This window comes from Corylus avellana, chromosome ca9 (genome assembly GCF_901000735.1).
Source record: "Corylus avellana chromosome ca9, CavTom2PMs-1.0".
NCBI classification, from domain to species: Eukaryota; Viridiplantae; Streptophyta; class Magnoliopsida; order Fagales; family Betulaceae; genus Corylus; species Corylus avellana.
In genome coordinates this window covers 10,685,661-10,707,937 of record NC_081549.1, presented here as the reverse complement: position 1 = coordinate 10,707,937, position 22,277 = coordinate 10,685,661, and the positions used below count along the sequence as shown (strand labels likewise).

Here is a 22,277-nt window from a genome sequence, read left to right as displayed (position 1 = left end):
AAGTTGATTGAGTTGGACAGAGTATCTTATGCAGGAGAGGTTTTAGTCTATTTGCAAGGATGTTGGAGATGATTTTGTAATTGAAGTTTGTGAGGCCTATAGGTGTATACTGGGTAAGTCTCGAAGGGTTGGGAATTTTGGGAATGACAAGTATATCATCTCCTTAAGAAGGTAACCATCTCTAAAAAAAAAGCTTGGACAAAGTGGATGGCATTCTTCTTCACCACCAACCAGTAGGTCTTATAAAATAAACCATTCATGCCATCAAGGCCAGGGGATTATTGGGGCCTAACATGGATAGCTTGGAATATCTCGAGTTCTTCAGGAATGGAACCAAAGCAAGGAATTATCGCTACCAGAGATGATCGGATCAAGGACACCCAGTAAATCATTTTCAAAAACAGGGTTAGTGCTTGTGAAAAAGCTAATAAATGGGTGTGACATTGATCATGTAATTGGTGAACAAATGGGCGAGAATAAATTTGATTCATGCCGAACCAAGGGGTATACAAAATATGGGAGAAGGCAAATATCTGAAGCCACAAAAGTGTAAATACCTAAACAATTAACAATAATTAACCAAGAATAAGACAAGTTCATGAATATCATTAAACAAAAATTAAATGATAGGCAACTGAGATAATATTAAACAAAAATTACTCATAAAATTCAGCCCAAGAAAAAATCTGGACCAAATATATAGCTACCCTAGCATATATTGCAAATTAAGATTATGGTTCTAAATGGACAAAACTATTCAAACTTATAAACATCTCTAGGCATAGAAAGCCTTGCCTACAAAATTAACAATAATTAACCGAAAACAAAAACAAAAAACAATCCCAACATCTAGCAACTAAACAAAAACTAGGTGCAAATTGAACATCTTTGTTTTTATAATCTAACAAAAACTACTGCACGAGAATCAATCCCAGTAAAAGTTCGCACTTAAAAGCAACTCTATGCACAAAGCCTTTCTTGTATACAAAATTAACAATAATGAACTGAAAATAGTGGTGCCTTGTTGCTTGATTATGCTCGTGGACAGTAGCAGTTGCGCTTATTGCGTCTATTACCTGATGGTGCTGGTGGGTGGTGACAGTTGCGCTTATTGCCTGTTGATGCTGTTGGTGACAACGGTGGTAGTGGTGGTGGTGGTGACTCAATACCTGGTGGTGCTGGTCCAGGGAGTGACACAGGATTGAAAACCGACATAGATGCATCATTTGAAAAAATCTTGATAGCTACCCAAAAAGACTATAACAAAAAAAAAAAAAAAAAGAAATGTAATTACAAATATACCTATAATGACAATTATCTTATTTATTAATAATTCAGTCAACAATTTATACCTCAACTTGATTCAATCCCAATTCAACTGGGCCATATGTTCGTACGCTCAAAAGATTTGCGTGATATATAACCATATACCAATCGGTCTCCCTTTCTCCAAGTATGTATCTATACACAGTAAAATCCCCATATTCAAATCCACGTTTAAAGATAGTCCACGTTTCCTGAAAATTTTTCCAAAACATTTTAGTTCCTCCAATCTCTATGGCATTATTTTCACCAGTTGGAGGCCCTTCTGGCATCACAAAGTAGTACTTGTCACAGAAACGACGGTCCAAAATTTGGAATCTCCTTCTGACCTCATCTATATCAAGCGGCAATTCGCTTCGACTGTGTAATTGGTGAACAAATGGATGAGGAAACAAATTTCGTTCATGACGAACCAAGGGGTATAAAAAATCTCGAAGAAGACAAATATCTGAAGGAGCAAATGCGTACATACCTAAAAAAAATGATCAATAATTAACTAAAAAAAGGACAAGTTCATGGATACTTAACAAAAATCCAATAAAAAGCGACCAAGATGAAACTAAACAAAAGTTATTCCATAAAATGAAGCCATAGAAAAAATTCAGACCATGTAAACAACTACCCAAGCAAATTTAGATTATTGTTCTAACAAAAAATCCTAAATGGGAGAAACGCGGCAGAAGACTCGATGGAAGGTTCTCTCTCTTTGCATCTCCCCAGTGGGGCGGCGCGTGAGATTGGATTTTTTTGAAACGTATTCTTGGTATTCCGCTGATTATTTTCTCGTAGTAGAGTAGATGGGGTATTTGGGATTCTTTTACTTGGAAACTAAATCGTTTAAGATTTGTTCTGATGTGAATGGCGGGGTTCAACTAGTCGAAAGAAGTAAAGGGGTGTCCCGGGCAGTGATTATGGCATGGCCGACAGTCTTTTGGCTGCTGAGTGCATGGGACTTTCTGACCAAAGATGCTACAGTACGTGAGAGCTGGAAGTTCCGATTTGGCTGCTTCGTCTATGTGATGCAAAGAAGAAAAAACGCTCATGGAAACTTCTTGGAGCTATCGGAATACGGAGACTGAGGGTGGAGAAGCTTTGTGATCATCCCTGAGGGGGATGATGGGGAGGGTTGGGAAGCATGTCGTGTCCAACTAGGGAAACTGAAGTTGTATTTCGACAAACAACGAGCAGGCGGAACGTCTGCAGGTACGCAGACGGCGCAGCAACCAGCAGGTAAAGCGGAAGAGATGAAGAGGGGGAAGCTGCCAGCGGGGTCATCGGGGGTTCATGAGCTGGGATCATACGCAGATGTGGTGATGGGGAGAAGGATTCCGGCCATGGCTTATGGGTACGACGGAAAAAATGACTGATTTGGCAGGGAAAACAGGCTGCCCGTGACATACCCACCTAGGAAAGCTCTAAGGACAAGGTCCCTGAACTTGCTCCAGGAAATCCTGTTTTTTCTAATATTCAGGCCGGAAAGGAGATGCTGCTTTCTTTTAAGAAAAATATTGACAGCTGTATTGAAAAGATAATGGAATGGGGGACTCAAGGAGATAATATTAAGTTGGGTCAGAAGCTTGTTGGAAGACTGGAAGCGGCCCAAATGGGGGAGATTGAGGATGTACACGTGCAGCCCAAAATAAGTGGGAACCCAGCGGACAATCCACCCAAGGTGCAGCCCACAATGAGATTCAAGAAAACTTACACCCGCAGGCGTGGACCCAAGAGGCAATTTTGATCACCGGAGTGTTGCTCCGGCGATTCGCCTTCTGGACCAGAACATGCCGACCATTCCAACCAAGCTAATTCCCACTTGTCAATACCCAATGATAGTCTTCTACAGCATGATGAGGAGGAAGCAGGCAGTTCCAGGGCAGCAGACGCATCTGGGCAGTGTGGGTCAGGAACAGATATGGCCGCATTGAGTAGAGATAACCTCCAAGCACCTGCCAAATGAGTTTCCAAGGAGGTATATACATGTACAGACCTGGCCGATACCTTCACAAATGGCGCGATGCTCTCTAAGGAGGAGACTAGACCGATGATACCCGGGCAGGGTGGGCTCTACACAGACAGGGCCGAAATGGGTGAAAATCATGCCACAACACCTGTGGGAGTAGTTTCCGAGGATACCACCCAGCCCATGATCACGGAGAATGCGGCAATCAGCGCTACAGTAGTTGCCGTAACCTCCGAGAAGGATACTATCCACTCAGAACATACCAGAGATACCTCAATGGGTTTCAAGTAGCCCAAGACCAAGATTAATGAAGCAGCTATACCTATAAAAATCTCCGAGAATTCACATCAAGTTAATGGAGCAGCATTATTAATCGAAAGAGGAGACATTGATAGGGAGGGATCAAGAAATGAGGATGAGGGAGAGAAGGAAACAGCAGTGGAATTAGATGCAGTAGCTGAATTTAAAACTGTGATTAATTAACTTCGAACCACAATTTTTGCAAACATTATACAGTTGTTGCTATGAAGCAAGACAATCACTTACGAGCCAACAATGCAGTGGTGCCTTATTACCTGATGATGCTGATAATGGTGGTGGCAATATTGATAGGGGCACCCGAATGAAAGGGTTGAAGTGTACATATACTGGAGAAATCTTGACAGCTTTCCACCGCAACTATATAAAGACAGAATTAAATTTAATTACAAATATACCCATAATGAACAATTATCTGATTTATTAATAATTAACTCAAACTATTTATACCTCAACTTGATGCAATCCCAATTCAACCGGACCACATTTCAGCACTTCCTGTGGATTTACGTGATATATAGTCATATACCAATCCCTGGGACTTTCATTACTTATGTACGTGTACATAGTAGCCCCCCCATATGTATATCCCGATTCACAAATATCCCATTCGTCACTTTTCCTCCAATACGTTTTTTCTCCTAGGAATGATGTCGAATTCTCTATACCAACTGGAGGCCCTTCTAGCATCACAAAGTAGTGCTTCTTCTGGTCTGAAGGTTGGAAAATAACATCGATATGATCGATATAGATGGGAAAGTCACTTTTATCATGTAATTTGTGAACAAATGGATGAGGAAATAAATTTGGTTCGTGACGAACCAATGGGTATACAAAATCTCGGAGAAGACAAACATCGGAAGGCACAAAAGTGTACATACCTAAAAAATTAACAATAATTAACAAAGAATAAGACATGTTGGATATCATTAAAAAAAAATTAAATGATAAGAAACTAAGACAAAATTAAGCAAAAATTACTCCATAAATTCAGCTCTAAAAAAAATCCGGACCATATATATATAGCTGCCCTAGCATATATTGCAAATTTAGATTATGTTTCTAAGTCCTAACCAAAAACCTAAATAGACAAGTCTATTCAAACATATAAGCATCCCTAGACAGAAAGCCTTTCATGCTTATAAAATTAACAATAATTAGCCAAAAATAAAAAGTCTCAATGAACAGCAACTAAACAAAAATGTTGTGCATGAAACATATTTTAAATTACTCTCATAGGTGCATTGTTAGTTTTCGATTTATGTTATTTTATTACTAATTATAAATTATATATGTTTTATAGGTCTGAATGCTTAACTCTACTAAAAGGTAGCTGTAGTGAATAGAAACAAAACAGAATTAACTAAAAAGACCAACATGCTAAAGTACTAGTTTATATTTAAGGACAAGAGTAGAACACTGGAAAGGAGTTGCAGAAGCAAAACAAAAAAATTGCCAAATATCCACCTTATAACTGTACATCAGGTTCAGAGTGGAATCTAACTCGAGTGGGTTGAACCCAACCAAAACTAGAAGACCTATTGGATGTGATTAAACCTAATCAATAAACGAAAATAGCCAACTGGAATTTCATTAATTGGAGAAAAAACTTGGATTTGAATCAATCCCGGATTGAGAGTCATTCTGCACACATCTCAGTGTTTTGACCATAACTTTTGGCTCAAGTGTTGGATTGAGGTGAAACCAACATCATTTGAAAGCTAATTTAAAAATGAACAAATGTCTTTGAAATACAATTTTCCTAAGGGGGTGGGAATGTTAGGTAACAATCAATTAGGCCAGAAATAAGTAGGGAAGCAATAAATTCACCACAGTCACTTTCCACAATATGATTCTCAAATAGCAAACCCTAATCTCCAATTAATTACATTGCCATGGAAAGGATCATCATAAAATGCAATAACAATCCTATTGTATCTATTTTATTTTCCTAGTTCTTTGTGTGTTCTTATCATTCCCACAACCAACAAAAAGGAATTCAATAATATGACAACCAAAATTCGAATCGGGCATAGGGGATAAATTTGTGCCTACCTAATCAACAATACAAAGTCCACAAACGAACAAAATCATCTAGGCGTGGTGCAATTCGAAGGAAACACAGATTTTATTATTTTAAAAATTAAAAAAAAAAAAAAAAGAAAAAACACACACACACTAAATCTCAAACCCCAACCCTAACCCTAAAAACTAAATCATGAGTAGATTTGGGTGAAGAGTTTGCTTACCCCGCGCGTTAATCTCAAGGAGAAACTCGGCTTTTTGAAGATTTGCAAAGTTTCGAGTGGTTTTTGGCTGAAATTGGTGGTTTCGGAGAAGTTTTCGGTGGAATCGAAATCTGAAATGAGTTTTTTTGTTCCAAAATAAATATTTCCAACAAACCTTAATAAAGACAAAATTTTGATTAAAAAATTATCACATGAAAGCAAGCAGAGCATGGAAATTTGATTAACATTAAATTTACAACACTTTGTACATATAACAAATATAAAACAACATCATCTCAAACACAAATCATAAATCAAACCCCATATGTAAAATTAAAGACCTAAAACTAAAATTCTCAATAATGACATCAAGCAAAAGAATACCCAATCAGATAAACTTTTGGCTGTGTAAGAGAAAGAGAGTAAAAAATTGAACCTGTAGTTGAGTAGGTATACTTGAGACGGCTCAACTACGAGCAGTCTGGCAGAAAAGAGCAGTTGGGAAAATGACTACCCAGAAAAACGATTAGTTTTTTTTTGGGGGAAACTTCAGAAAACCCCCCTGAAGTTCCAGCCGATTTGAAATACCCTCCCTGAATTTTCAAAACTCTCATTTAAGCCCTCTGAACTTCCATTTTCTCTCACTTTGGACCCCTTTAACATTAAACTACGTCGTTTTGAATGTTTTATACCCTTTTTACCCTTCCCCAAAACTACGTCGTTTTGTGTCCTAAAATTACCCAGCCTAAAACGACGTCGTTTTAGGCATTAATTTTTATTTTTTTAAAAAAAGAAAAAATTTATAAATTTTATTTTTAATTTTTTTATATATATATATTTTACTTTTTTTAATTAAAAAAAAAAATTATGCTTAAAACGACGTCGTTTTGGGCTGGATATGTGTTGTGATTTTAGGACACAAAACGACATAGTTTTGGGGAAGGGTAAAATGGGTATAAAACATCCAAAACGACGTAGTTTAATGTTAAAAGGGGTCCAAAGTGAGAGAAAACCAAAGTTCAGGGGGTCTAAGTGAGAGCTTTGGAAATTCAGGGGGGGTTTTTCAAATCGGCTGGAACTTCAGGGGGGGTTTTCTGAAGTTTCCCCTTTTTTTTTTTTAATGAATACCAGTTGCAATGGAGTAGCAACGCATCAGAAATCCTCATCTTGCTGAGATGGCGTGGTTAACTGAACCACAGTTAGTAGCAACGTATCAGAAAGAAAACCATCCGCAATTCCGCATCTTGCTGAGCTGGCGTGGTTAACTGAACCACAGTTAGTAGCAACGTATCAGAAAGAAAACCATCCGCAATTCCGCATCTTGTTAAGCTGGCGTGGTTAACTGAACCACGGTTAGTAGCAACGCATCAGAAAGAAAATCATCCGCAATTCCGCATCTTGTTGAGCTGGCGTGGTTAACTGAACCACGGTTATGAGCTTAAAAAAAGAAAAGAGAAAAAAAAAAAATTTCAAAATCACGTGTGAAGAGTAAAGCAGGTTAGGATTTCAAATTTTTCATTTTTTTCCCCCCAAAACTTTTCCTTCCCCTCCTCTCCCTCGCTGCTCCCTCCTCACCCAAGTTTGGCCTTCGCCCACCACAAAGCACTGCCGCCACCCACCGTCCGGCCGAATGTGATCCGCACCACCACCGGTCTTTGAGTTTGGCATGCTGCTCCTCCTCCTCCTCTCCCCTCACCTTCGGCCTCTGCCTACACCAAGCACTGTCGCCGCCACTAAACGCCACCCATGCCACCACCAACGATTCCCACCGAGTTGAATAAGGTAATATTAGATTTTTATTTATTTGTGATTTAGTTTCCTAAATGGATTTGTTTCGGTGTGTTGTTATGATACCTTGTGCTCATTACAGGTTTGTCTGTTTATCTACAATTGGTGATTTTTTTGTTTGATTTCGAAAATGGGTAAGAATTTTTGGTTCTTTTTTGTTTTTCTTTGGGTAACCGATTATGGGTTTGTTCTAATTTTGTGATTTCCTTACTGTTCTGACGGAATTTGAATGATGGATTTTTCTGAGTTTGATTTTTGTTTGATTTTTTTGTGATTTCCTTACCGGTCGCATTTGCTTCATTTTTATAAAAAAATTTTGTTTTTTTTTTTTTTAACTTTGTTGTAGTATGTTGTTTTATTGTTGGCGTCATGTGAATTTGGTTACTCAGAAAACCGAAGAAAGGAAAAGAATAGAGGATGGGATTAGAAAATTCGGACTCTGAGGTGCTAAAGAATTAAACCCATAAATCTGTGGAACCGACCTGCCACTTCCTATTATTCATCAAAAAACCAAAAGCTTGAATAAGAAAAATCTCAACTCGACTATTATCAAAAGAACATTGCTATGTAAATTGAGTGGAGGGTAGTTTCTATTTTTATTGGGCAAAATGAAAACCTTTTAGCCTAAATTTGAATGTTTAGAAAAGTCAAAGATCATTCTCAGTAGCTTCCTCGTCATTTTTCTTACATTGAAGAATTTAAACTACTTTTAACTTCCCTATATCAAAATACATTACAATAGCTTCCCTTAATCATTCATTATATCATTAAAATATTTATTTTTTTAATTATATTATATATATAAGAGGAGAGATGAGAGAAAATTGTGAGACATGAGAGGAGAGAGGAGTGTGTAGAGAAGAGAGAGAAACTTTTTATTTTTATTTTTTTTATTTTAATAATCATAAGGATTGCAATAGTGGAACCCAATACTTTGGGTTTTACTGTAACGATCCTCATGGTTGAGGCTCATTTAGGGAGTTTGCTGTGGGACGCTTTTTGTGATTTTTTAGACATATTCCCTACACATAGGGAACCGACTCCCTTATAGGGAGTCTGCTGAGAATGCTCTAAACATGGTAATTTAACTCTTCTTGGATGTTTTGAATGGACTTCAATTTGTTTGTTACTGGTAATTATACCACTCTTATGATGTGTATTTAGGTAATGACTCTAGTAATGTGAAGGCGGAGGCAGAACTGTTCAAATGAGCATGCACCTTTCACATTTGTGTAATAATATGTTATGTCTGCATTTGTTTTTTTTTTTTTTTTTCAAATGAAGTTAATGATGTAAGCATAGCATATTAATGTCTGAGTATTGTGTATTCCATTCAAGCCGCATAGCATATTTTGAGCTTTTATTTTGCAGATTGTTTCGGGTTTCTAGCTTGTTGGGATATATTAAGTTGAGCTGAATTGTAGTCTCATGACTATGGAGATTAACCCTGACAATGGCATTATGGAAGAGCTGAGGCTGACAAGAATGACAAATCGGTCAAGGATCTCTTGTTGCTGCTCTTCAAGACGACCCTCGTGACCTCCAGTTTCAGCCTTGATGAACCCAACACATTTGCTGCTAGAATCCGTAGGATGTTGAAGCTCGGTCTCAGCATTGTGAGGAAGAGACTGGTAGTGACGATACTGACATGCTTGCTTTGTAGGAGGATGCTGCAGAGGAGAGCGAGATGGAGGAAGTGGACTAATTTAGTTTTGTTTGTAAATGTAATATTTTGGTCCTTTACGTGTTGGTAGGAGTGTGTCAGTTCGAAGGGGGGGATTTTTGTTTTAGTTTCTATAGTGTGGGCTTTGTGTTTGTTCTTCCTTTGGGTTTATAAATCGAGTTTGTTGTGCTACACTGCTCACTTTGTGCTTTTTGTAACAACTTAATATAGAATATGAGCATCCCTACCTCTATGACTGACTCATTGGTGGATAAATTTTTTGTGGATCTTTGGATGAGTTTTCCTTACAAATTGTTATGTCAGGTCTCTAGAGAACTACCATTTGATTTGCGGCTTTTGGGATGATAATAATTAACGACAAAACACCCCTGCAAATGATACCTATGCAAATTGCTGGTTATAGTTTCTCTGAAGAGAATCAGGCCCCCCTAAAAAAATTGGTTAATTTATTTTATTTTATTTTTTTTGGGTGGTGTTTTAGCATTAATAGCGTTAATTGACGGAGCATTTTATCAAAGCAGCAAGTACAAAATAAGTTGCCACCTTTGATAACAGCCGTTGTCAGCAAATCAAACCAACTCCCAGTGATAACAGCTGTTGGCTGAAAAAAGAATCTACTCAAGATATGTGAAAACATATTGTCTAGGAATCAGTTTAAAACATGCTTTTAATAAGCAACAAAATTTTTCCTTAAAAAAAAAAACAAATCAGCAACAAAATTTATAACCATAATGAAGCACATGATTTTCTCGTTCCTGTCAAACCAAAACTCAAGGAAATACATAGCTCGTCATCTTAACACTACTGGAATTAGAGATATAATACAATGACACATTCTCTGTATTGTCAAGCCTTCTACCAGTACCCTGCAATATCAAGAGAGCATATGAAATAATTGTTAGGAAATTGATAATAAATTGGCAACCAATTTCCCACCAACCCTTTATGTGAAAGACAAGTTTGAAGAGAAAATACACGAGAACACACATCAATCACACATGTACACAAAGAGTTTACGTGGTTCGTCCCAAAACCTAGCCTACATCCACCAACAAGAGAGTTTCGCTATGAGCAAATTCTTAAAACTCACAGTACATGTTCATACCACCCAAATACACTTTACACCAAAAAAAAGCCTCACTCGCTAATCTCAATACAAGTGATAATTGAGTTAAAGGACAAAAAACACTCACTCTCTTGCCCCATCCCCTCCCTAGCTCTCTTCTCTCTTCCTCACATTGAAGAAGTTCTTTTGGGATCTCTTCTAAGGGATTTAGAGATAATTTCCTCTCTTTTGCATACCTCCTTATATGGGAGCAGAAGGGTTCGTGAGAAACATGAAAGTCCATGGTTAGTGCAACAACCATACACTATTCCTTTGATGTCTTGGTTGGTGCAACAACCATGCGAGATTCCTTTGACGTCTTGCTTGGTGCAACAACCATGCAATATTCCTTTGACGTCTTGGTTGGTGCAACAACCATGCACTATTCCTTTGACATTTTGGTTGCCAAACTCCACCAACCATTTGACCCATGTGGGATTCATGGCTTGATTAATTCAGGGCATATTCCAACAATCTCCACCTTGACTTGAATTCCATCAAGCCGCAACAATCTCCACCATGACTTGAATTTCGCAACCTCCACCTGAGACCTCAGGTCTGCATCTTGACTGATGCCCATCCCCACGCCCTGGGATGTTGTACAAAACATTGTCTATACCAACAGTCATAATTAACCCAAGAATCGCGGTGTGCATTCTTTTGTTACTTGTGTTAAACCCAGGACTCGGTCATCCAAATTGATCTAACTAACTAGTCCATACCACATGCATATGTTGATCAGGCACACACATATGAGGAATTCATGCAAACAGGTATTAATCAAGTTAAATAGCACAACAAGATCATCACAAAGGTGCCAATATTGAAATATTAACCAAACATAACTAGGGCTTCAATCTAGCCCCATTAAGTAAATTAGTTACACATAGAGTTGATGTTAAACATCTTCATAAAAGAAAAGAAAAGAATAAACCTGAGACTTGAACTTGAGAGCTCCTATCCTTCTCCTTCTCCCAACCTCCCTATTCTAAAGGTCTAAAGGCTTAAGAGTCTATTTATAGGCTTTAGAAGTCCTTGGAAAAGTAGTAAACCCTAGGGTTTTCGTAGGGTTTCAATCCTATTACAATTTGGAGTATGAAAAACCCTAATATGGAAATAGGAACATTATAGCCGCCACTTGGAATGCCTCTTGTGCACGGGTGCGCTCGATCGTAGCCCGTGTGTGCTCGATCGCAGGTCTACGATCGATCCTTCTTTTGGCCTGCGCTCGATCGCTCCTAGCCTGACTCGTGCAGTATCTTCTCTAGTATTGCGCTCGATCACAGGTACCCTGCGATTGATCGTAGTACCAGGGAGTTCCAAATTTCCATCTTCTCCTTTTTGAACTCAATTCTCCTAGTTTTACTTCATTTTCTTCCAAAAGCCTATAAAAGCATGAAGAACACAAAAAGGAAGTAAAATGGTCTAATTAACCAAAACCAAAGGATTAAAACATGCAAGTTAAGGGCCGAAAATATGAATATTTTAGCACTTATCACACCCCCCAAACTTACATATTACTAGTCCCTTAGCAATACAAAACTAAAAACAGGAATGGAAAAACAGAAAACAAAAGATAAATCCATCTTTCGTGGGATGTACGATTGTATTTAGCGTATGCAACAAGCCTTTTAAACCCCTAGGAATTCCCTAGTGGACGAGTGAAGTCTCGTGAGGGTTTTTCAGAAATGTTACCCACAAACATCATGCACAGTTCATGTCATCCCAAAAATTAAAGCATCACTTCAAGATCATGATTTTTATTCATTAGCAAGCTTAAAAAAATGAACTCCATCTTCACAATGAATTGGAATCTCAAAGTGCAATTACTTACAAAGGACATGCTAAAATATCACAAGTTTGAAAACAGTGTAAAGTGAATTAACAAAAAATTATGAGGCTTCCAAATCTTTCCAATATGTAAATGTCTCCAAATCTCAAAATTCACTGAAATTCCTATTAGAATGACACAAGGCATATTTCTTTTTTTTCTTTTTTTTTTTACAAAAGAAAAGTAAAAGGTCAAAACATCAGGGATAATCAAGACATGTGTGAAGGAAAGAAAGTGAGATAGAAAAGGTTACCGTCCTCTTAGTGGCAGCAGTACCACTATTGTGAGTAGATGCGCTTGAGGTTCTTGCTTGCTCAACGCATCTATTGGTGACTGTAAGACTCCTAGTGTGAAGAGCTGCACTTGAGCTCTTCAAAATTAGGCTCAAGTGTTCTTGTAGGAGTGGGACCTCTTTGAACTGTGACTGCCTTCAGCTGCCGATGATTGCTTGGATTAGGTACTGTTTGAGCTGGGAATTCCCCCTGCTTCCTCTCACTCAGCTCCTTTGCCATCTAACCCATTTGCACTTCCAGCTTTTGTATGGCTTGCTCAGTCTTTGTATTGACATGTTTTTGATCAGCCATGAATTGTTGTTGTGAAGTCACCAAGCTATGTATCATATTCTCTAGTTGATTCATCTTTGGCTTTTGAGCTGGTTGACTTGCTTGTTGGGTCTCTTTCTGCTGTCCTTGATTATTACTCCAGGAGAAATTGGGATGGTTGCGCCATCCTGGATTGTAAGTATTGGAGTATAGGTTGTTCTTGTGGGGATAATTGTTTTGCCCCACAAAGTTCACCTCTTCTTGTTCTGCAAAAGGACACTTCTCAGTGGTGTGATCTAAATGGGAACAAATAACATATACCTGGAATTGCATGTCTTGTTGCAGAGGTGAAGTTTTCTGAACAGTCATGGCTTTGACAAGCATATCCAATTTCTTTTCTACTGCAACAAACTGATTAGTTGATCCTCCACTGAGATTCACCTCATACATGCCCTTGCTCTTGACTCCTCTCCTTCCTCTTGAACAGAATTGTTGAGAATCCTCACTTAATGTCTCAAAAATTTCTACAGCTTCCTCACTACTCCTTTCCATAAGTGTTCCTCCGCAAGCTGAATCAACCATCCCTTTGTTAGTATCATCTAATCCTTCATAGAAAATTTGTACCTGCTCGTCTTGAGATATGTTGTGATTTGGACACTTAAGGAGCATCGTATTGAAGTGATCCCATGCTTCAAAGAAAGGGTCGCAATCTCTTTGTTGGAACGATTGCAGCTCCCTTCTAAGTTGCCTTGTCCTTTGAGCTGGGAAAAACTTCTTCAGGAACTTGGTGGTCAATTCTTCCCAAGTATGAATGGACTCTGCAGGCAAGGAATTGTACCACAATTTAGCATTATCTTTCAAGGAAAAAGGAAAGACAACTAACCTGAGTCTCTCTTGAGTTAGGCCTTGAACATTCTGCAACTTGCATAAGTCAAAGAATTCCTTAAGATGCAAGTTGGCATCCTCAGTAGCTGTGCCTCTGAAGTGGGTCAATGCATTGAGAATTTGGGGAGAGATATAATAACTACCATCCACCTCCGGTTGATATGCTATGCATGAGGGTTGATGGAGGTTTGTTGGCACGTATGCTTGCTTCATTGGTCTCCTCACTCGTGGTGGATTTGCTTTTAGGGGTCTTGGACCAATTGGATTTTCTGGCACGTCGTCCATTTCAACTTCTTCTTCTCCTTCTTTGTCTCTAGGTCATTGACGAATTGTCCGCTCAATTTCAGGATTGAGGGAAAAAACGGTTGAGGCTTGAGATCGACGACCTTGCATGAACTTGGCAGCTTCAGCACTGCCTAGACCATAGCAAAAATGGCCCAACCCCTTGCAAAACAAAGAAAACCAACCACAGAAGCAATTGTGTGTGGAGAAACACCCACAGATTACTTTTACACCAAAAAAAAAAAAAATTGGGGAAAAATGAGAGTGGGTAGAATGGGAGTTAGGGTGGAGATGGTTGATGGGGGAATGGGATGTGAGTGCTGTATGGGGGTGAGTGTTAGCCGGAGGGCGACGTGGAGGTGTGGTGGTGGTGAGAGAACGCCGGTGGAGGTGAGTTGGTGGTGTGCGGCATCGGTTGAGTGAGGGTAGGTTGCTGGTGGTTGTGTATGGCGCAGGAGAAAAGAGTGGGGGGAAATGGGGAAAGTGACCTAAAATAGATCACGTGACCTCTGCCCGAGTGCGCTTGATCGTGCACAAGGTGTGCTCTATCGTACTTGAGCAGCGCTGTGCGTGTGTGGTGGTGGTGCGCTCGAACGCACGCAAGGTGCGCTTGATCACATTGACAGAATGTAAAGCAATTTTATTTATTTATTTATTTTCAATTTTGAAAGAAATGCAAACTAGACAATAAAAATTACCAACATAAAGAAAAACAAAATCAAATATAAATAAGAACATGAAAACTACCACAGAAATAACAAATTGACATAATTGAAAGGAAACCAAAGGATAGAGAATAGTACCGCATTCAGTGGCCTCAGTACCACTAATTTGAATAGATGCGCTTGAGCTCCTGGACTACTCAAACGCTTTCAACAGTAGCATCAGTGCCACTGTCTTAGGGAGGTGCACTTGAATTCCACTGATTGTGGCTCAAGTACTCTTGGTGGTGATACATATTGGACAGGCTGGAGTGCCAAATCTTGTGATGCCAAATCTTGATCTCTTGGTGCAAAGTTCATTTCATTGTATGGCTTCACTCTGTGTCCATTCACCTTGAATGACTGATTTTTCTGTGGGCTATAAACCTCCACAGCTCCATGAGGGAGTACTTAAGTGACAATACAGGGGCCAAACCATCTTGACTTAAGCTTACCAAGGAAAAGTCTCAATCTTGAATTCTAGATCAATACCTTTTGTCCTTCATGAAACTCTTTCCTGACCAATAGCTTGTCATGGTATGCCTTGGTTCTTTCCTTGTAGAACTTTGCATTCTCATAAGCATCATGCCGCAATTCCTCTAGTTCATTCAGTTGCAGTTTCCTCTTGTTACCAGCTTGGTTCATGTCAAAGTTAAACTTCTTAATGGCCCAATATGCTTTGTGCTCCAACTCCACTAGTAGATGACATGCTTTCCCAAAGACCAACCGATATAGGGGCATACCGATAGGCGTCTTGTATGCAGTTGTTATGCCAAATACTACCTAAATTAATAGATAATATTGAGTATGTTTTAACTCGCAAGTGCACAAGATCAAAACAATAGTATAGTGCAGCAAGTACGCGGTCGATCCCATGGAGATTGTGATTTTATTTAGAATTAATTAAAAACATCAACTTGTCACTGAATTGATATTGTGAAAAGGAAATAAAAAGATCTAAAGATAAATGAAAAGGTAAAGGCAGGGCTTTGATATCCATGACTAATCATACTTAGGTAATATAACAATATGCCAATGCTTTGATCATGTTATGCATATCTAATGTTTGTCAACCTAAGGGCATGGCATATACTCCTTAAGCTATAGATTTCCCTAAGCAACGAGTTAGGCATGGCGTATACTCTAACTTTTTTCTTTTCTAAGGGATTTAGCATGGTGTATACTAAGTTGTTCCTTAGGAAAGCATATACTCTATGGAAATCAACAAATACATGAGGCCTAGGGCATGGGCGTATACTCCCGGTTCCCCATGTTGATTAACCCAAGAATCGCGGTGTGGATTCTTTTGTTACTTCTATTAAACCCAGGACTCGGCCATCCAAATTGATTTAACTAACTAGTCCATACCACATGCATATGTTGATCAGGCATACACATATGAGGAATTCATGCAAGCAGGTGTTAATCAAGTTAAATAGCACAACAAGATCATTACAAAGGCGCCAATATTGAAATATTAACTAAACATAACTAGGGCTTCAATTAAGCCCTACTAATTAAATTAGCTACGCATAAAATTGATGTTAAACATCTTCATAAAATAAAAGAAAAGAAAGGAAAAGAATAAACCCGAGACTTGAACTTGAAGAGCTCCTATTCTTCTCCTTACAAAGTATATCTATTCTAGAGGCTTAAGGGTCTATTTATAGGCTTTAGAAGTCCTTGACAAAGTAGTAAACCTAGGAATTTCGTAGGGTTTCAAAACCTATTACAATTGGGAGTTGGAAAACCCTAATATGGAAAGAATGACAATCTTGCCGCCACTTGATGTGTCTCTTGCGCACGGGTGTGATCGACCGCAACCTGTGTGCGCTAGATCGTAGGTCTGCGATCGAACCCTTTTTGTTATGCGCTCGATCGCTCATGGCCTGCTTCGTGCTGTGTCCTCTCTGGTACTGCGCTCGATCGCAAGTACCCTGTGATCGATCGCAGTGTCAGGGAGCTTCCATTTTTCCCATCTTCTCTCTTTGAGCCCAAATCATCCAGATTTACTTCATTTTCTTCCAAAAACCTACAAAAGTATGAAAAACACAAAAAGGAATTAAAATGGCCTTATTAACTAAAACCAAAGGATTAAAACATGCAAGTTAAGGGCTGAAAATATGAATATTTTAGCACTTAACACACCCCCAAACTTACATATTGCAAGTCCCTTAACAATACAAAACTAAAAACAAGAATTGAAAAACAGAAAACGAAAGATAAATCCATCTTTCGTGGGATGTACGATTGCATTTAGCATATGCAACAAGCATTTTAAACCCCTAGGAATTCCCTAGTGGACGAGTGAAGTCTCGTGAGGGTTTTCCAGAAATGTTACCCACAAATATCATGCACAGTTCATGTTATCCCAAAAATTAAAGCATCACTTTAAGATCATGATTTTCATTCATTAGCAAGCTTAAAAAGATGAACTCCATCTTCACAATGAATTGGAATCTGAAAATTCAATTACTTTCAAAGGACATGCTAAAACATCACAAGTTTGAAAACAGTGTAAAGTGAATTAGCACAAAATTATGAAGCTTCCAAATCTTTCCAATATGTAATGTCTCCATATCTCAAAATTCACTGAAATCCCTATTAGAATGGCACAATGGCATTTTTTTTTTGGTCAGGTTGTGCAATGTTGGTTCCCTTAAGCTTTCTAATTGACCCTTGTAGTGAGTGTTAAGTCAATGACTCCCAAACCAGGTGGTTTTAGGACATTAGGTGTAGAGACACCCCTAAGGACCTACTAACTCGAGTCAAAAAGGCTACAAAACCAACTAACCATGACATTGATCAAATCAACATTTTTCACTTTTTGACGTGAACACTCAATGCTTTGAGGTAAGAGGTCCAGTTACTCAGTAAAAAGCCATCAAAGATCATTTATTTCATACTTTCTCTTTTTCTTTTTTTTTTCAAATATGCCAAAGTGTCCATCTAACAAGTCATCCAATTTCATCTAAGATACAGAAACACATATATCAAACCTCATGTCATATCTCACAGATTATGTGCTAATGTGCTTGTGTGATCAGATCAAACATGCGATTTTTCAACTGTCCTCAATCAAGTAATCAACTAACAAATTTACTCATCAGATCATGTGTTCAAATTTTTTAAGCTCACTGATGAATTCAAGCCACAATTCTTTTAGATCAACTTAAAATTTTAGAGCAAACATGAACATACAATTTTTTTTTTCTATTTTTTTTAAAAAAACATTAACAAACAAACATACAAAACAAATAACTTGAACTTGGGACAAAGTGTGTGAACAATCATGTGTGCCCCCATACCCCCAAACTTAAATGACACATTGTACCCAATGTGTCTAAGTAAAGGAAAGAATGTACTCGGGAGATGGTCGATATGATCTTGGAAAGCATGGCTCATAGCACACCCCTAAACTTGAAGTGATGCACACTTGTCCTTACAAAATAAGAAAACACACAAATAAGTAACAAAACTAAAGATAAATAAAAGATTAACTTAAAACACACTTAAGCAAAACAAAATAAAAAGATAACTATGGGATGCTGCCTAAGTGCCCTCGATCGCACGCATGGTGTGCTCGATCACACTTGTGCAAGGCTATGCATGAGTGGGTGATGTGCGCTCAAGCGCACACAAGGTGCGTTCGATCGCACTAAAAGAATGTACAACAGCCAAAAGTCGGTTACTGCGCTCTATCGTACTCAGGGTGCGCTCGATCGCAGTAATAGAATGTAACAAAAGGACCAGGGACTTGAAACACTAAAACACCTAAAGTAAAATAAAACACTAAAATCACAAAAGAAAACAAAAACAAAAAGAAAACAAAACAAGCAACAAAATAAAAAAGATATGCAATGGGGTGTCTCCCATGAGCGTTAAGTTTAACGTCTTTAGCCAGACTGTGGCACTTTAAACTTGAAGCACCAATCTTTCTGTTTCTTGCACCAAAGGGAATGAATCTTTTTTGTTGCACGGTGCTTTCGAGTGTCTATAGATCGAGGAGGACCACTCTGAGTTTTCCCAAACAGTTGCTTATCCGGTGGGGAATCATGAACTGGAATAAAGTAAGAAGAAAACTCAAGGAGCTTGTCTATCTTGATGTCCTCAAATTGCTCATGTGGTAGCTCTAACAGACTTCTCTCTTGGCCTCTTAGTGTTTCAGGAATAAGAGCTAATGGTGAAAAATTCTTAGTGCTCTCTTCTTTTTCCTGATGTGGCTCTTGTGGATCTTCGGTTTGCTCCTCTTTTCCCTCTTCCAATTGATTTTCAACCACCTCTTTACTCCTCAGTGTGATAGCTTGCGCTTGATAGTAGGTGCACTCTTCCACCATGTAATGCTTATTAGGATTGGCCACCAATTGACTTTGACACTCTTCTTCTTCTTCTTCTTCTTCTTTGAGTGTATCTGATTTTTGCTTCAGGTGGGTCTCCATCCATCCAATTGATTGCTCTCTTTCCTCCATGTGGCTAAAAAGAGCTGATGTATGTTTTGTAAAGTCAGCACACTATTTTTCTAAGGCAGGAACTGCTTCTTGTAAGACAGACCTTTTTGGAGGAGGTGGTTCTTCTTGATATTGTTGATGTGGAGAAGAGTCCAAATGATCATATATGGGAGATGGCTCCTCTTCTTGGTATTGTGGAGGCCAGTGGGCGAAAGATGGCTCCTTTTGATATGCTTCTTCTTCTTTGACACTATTGCCTTTCGGTTTGAAGTAGGTTTTCATCTCTTCAGATGCTTGCTGTGTAGTCTTAATCAATGTATTTACCATATCTATAAGAGAAGGTGGTTCAACCTGACATTGCTGTTGTGGAGCTGATTGAGAGGAATATGCATGATCATAGACTTGTTGATATGAGTGATGTTGCAGTCCATGAGATTGTTGAGCATGAATTCCGGGAGCTTGAGCTTGCCATGAGAGATTTGAGTGTTGGCTCCATGTTGGATCAAAATAGCGGCCGTTCCCCGGTCTAGAGTACGATGTGTTCTTATGCCCATTAAATTTGTTAGAAATTTGTCTCATTATAAGACATTCTCTAACATGGTGATAAGGGTCATGGCATAAAGAACATGGTCCATGGGGTGTCAGAATGCCGCCCCACATGTGTGAAAATAAAATAACAAAAGAAGTTAAAATTAAAAGGCAAAATAAAAACAAAATTAAAAATAAAACTTACGAAGATGCAGACTCAACTGACCCTGCATAAAACAAAAGAAAAAAAATCAGATCTATAATTATCGCAGTACTGTGCCGCACTCTGGATGTGCGATCGATCGCACTGTGAGGTGTGCTCTATTGTACGGGCGAGCTCGATCGCCCTGGTTGGGCGATCGATCGTACCTCCAGAGGCACAGAAACTGTGGAAAAGACAATAAAAACAAAAAAATTTAAAACAAAAATAAACTAAGGAAAATAATTCCAAACAAAATCAAACAATCCCCGGCAACAGCGCCTAAAACTTGTTGTGCCAAATACTACCTAAATTAATAGATAATATTTAGTACGTTTTTACTCGCAAGTGCACAACATCAAAACAATAATATAGTGCAGCAAGTACGAGGTCGATCGCACGGAGATTGTGATTTTATTTAGAATTAATTCAAAATATCAACTTGTTACTGAATTGATATTGTGAAAAAGAAATAAAAAGATCTAAAGATAAATGAAAAGGTAAAGGCAGTGCTTTGATATCCACCACTAATCATACTTAGATAATATAACAATATGCCAATGCTTTGATCATGTTATGCATATCTAATGTTTGTCAGCCTAAGGGCATGGCATATACTCCCTAAGCTATAGATTTTCCTAAGCAACGAGTTAGGCATGGCGTATACTCTAACTCTTTTCTTTTCTAAGGGATTTAGCATGGTGTATACTAAGTTGTTCCTAAGGAAAGCATATACTCTATGGAAATCGACAAACACATGAGGCCTAGGGCATGGGCGTATACTCCCGGTTCCCCATGTTGATTAACCCAAGAATCACAGTGTGGATTCTTTTGTTACTTCTATTAAAACTAGGACTCGACCATCCAAATTGATTTAACTAACTAGTCCATACCACATGCATATGTTGATCAAGCACACCTATATGAGGAATTCATGCAAGCAAGTGTTAATCAAGTTAAATAGCACAACAAGATCATTACAAAGGCACTAATATTGAAATATTAACTAAACATAACTAGGGCTTCAATCAAGCCCTCCTAATTAAATTAGCTACACATAAATTTGATGTTAAACATCTTCATAAAAGAAAAGAAAAGAATAAACCCAAGACTTGAACTTGAAGAGCTCTTATTCTTCTCCTTACAAAGTATATCTATTCTAGAGGCTTAAGGATCTATTTATAGGTTTTAGAAGTCCTTGACAAAGTAGTAAACCTAGGAATTTCGTAGGGTTTCAAAACCTATTACAATTGGGAGTTGGAAAACCTTAATATGGAAAGAATGACAATCTGGCCGCCACTTGATGTGTCTCCTACGCACGGGTGCGATCGATCGCAACCCATGTGCGCTCGATCGCAAGTCTGCGATCGATCCCTTTTTGTTATGCGCTCGATTGCTCATGGCCTGCTTCGTGCTATGTCCTCTCTGGTACTGCACTCGATCGCAGGTACCCTGTGATCGATTGCAGTGTCAGGGAGCTCCCATTTTTCTCATCTTCTCTCTTTGAGCCCAAATCATCCAGATTTACTTCATTTTCTTTGAAAAGCCAACAAAAGTATGAAAAACACAAAAAGGAATTAAAATGACCGAATTAACTAAAACCAAAGGATTAAAACATGCAAGTTAAAGGCTGAAAATATGAATATTTTAGCACTTAACAGCAGTCCTATAAGCCCATAGTGCATCATTCAAGCGTAGAAACCAATCCTTCCTGCTGGGATTCACCGTCCTCTCTAGTGTGCTTTTGATTCCTCTGTTGTTTATCTCCACTTGACCACTGGTTTGAGGATGGTATGGAGTGCCAACCTTATGTGTGATCCCATACTTCTTTATCAAAGAAGCAAAGGCATAATTGTTGAAGTGGCTACCTCCATCACTAATTATTGCCCTTGGCGTCCCAAACCTAGCGAAGATGTTATCCTGCAAAAACTTCACAATCACTTTGTGATCATTAGTTTTTGAGGGGACAGCCTTGACCCATTTAGACACATAATCCACACCCACAAGAATATATAAATAACCATATGAGTTAGAAAATAGACCCATGAAGTCAATACCCCATACATCGAAGAGCTCTACCACTTAAATATTTTGCAATACCATCTGATTTCTGGATGAGATGTTACCTGTCCTCTGGCATCTATCACAAGAGCTGCAAAACAAAATGGGATCCTTAAACACATTAGGCCAATAGAAACCGGATTGTAATACCTTAAGAGCTATTCTCTTGGCCCCAAAGTGTCCTCCACAAGCAAACTGATGGCAATGTTGCAATATGCTCAAGTGCTCCTCTTCTGAGATACACCTTCTAATGATTTGATCAGGGCAGAATTTGAATAGATAAGGGTCATCCCAATGGTAATGTCTAGATATAGACACTGTTGTGCCAAATACCCACCTAAATTAATAGGCAAATATTTGGTACGTTTTACTCGCAAGTGCACAAGATCAAACG

At 38.6% G+C, this 22,277-nt stretch overlaps 1 protein-coding gene across 1 annotated transcript; it reads right to left on the bottom strand.

The window, feature by feature from the left end:
- Positions 1 to 943: 943 nt before the first annotated feature.
- LOC132162285 (uncharacterized) lies at positions 944 to 4,480 on the bottom strand. Its single transcript, XM_059572539.1, has 4 exons — positions 4,052 to 4,480; positions 3,859 to 3,961; positions 1,353 to 1,795; positions 944 to 1,257 (listed from the first exon to the last, which is right to left on the bottom strand). Exons 1-4 carry the CDS (start codon positions 4,478 to 4,480, stop codon positions 1,033 to 1,035), a joined length of 1,200 nt encoding a protein of 399 aa, XP_059428522.1. The 3' UTR covers positions 944 to 1,032.
- Positions 4,481 to 22,277: the final 17,797 nt, after the last annotated feature.

Bases quoted from the DNA above. Each gene is read 5' to 3' on its own strand.
- LOC132162285 (XM_059572539.1), bottom strand. From the start codon at position 4,480: ATGTACACTTTTGTGCCTTCCGATGTTTGTCTTCTCCGAGATTTTGTA. The intron at 3,962-4,051 runs GTATAAATAGTT...GTCTTTATATAG, and splicing joins TGGGATTGCATCAAGTTGAG to TTGCGGTGGAAAGCTGTCAA. The intron at 1,258-1,352 runs GTATAAATTGTT...TTTTTGTTATAG, and splicing joins TGGGATTGAATCAAGTTGAG to TCTTTTTGGGTAGCTATCAA.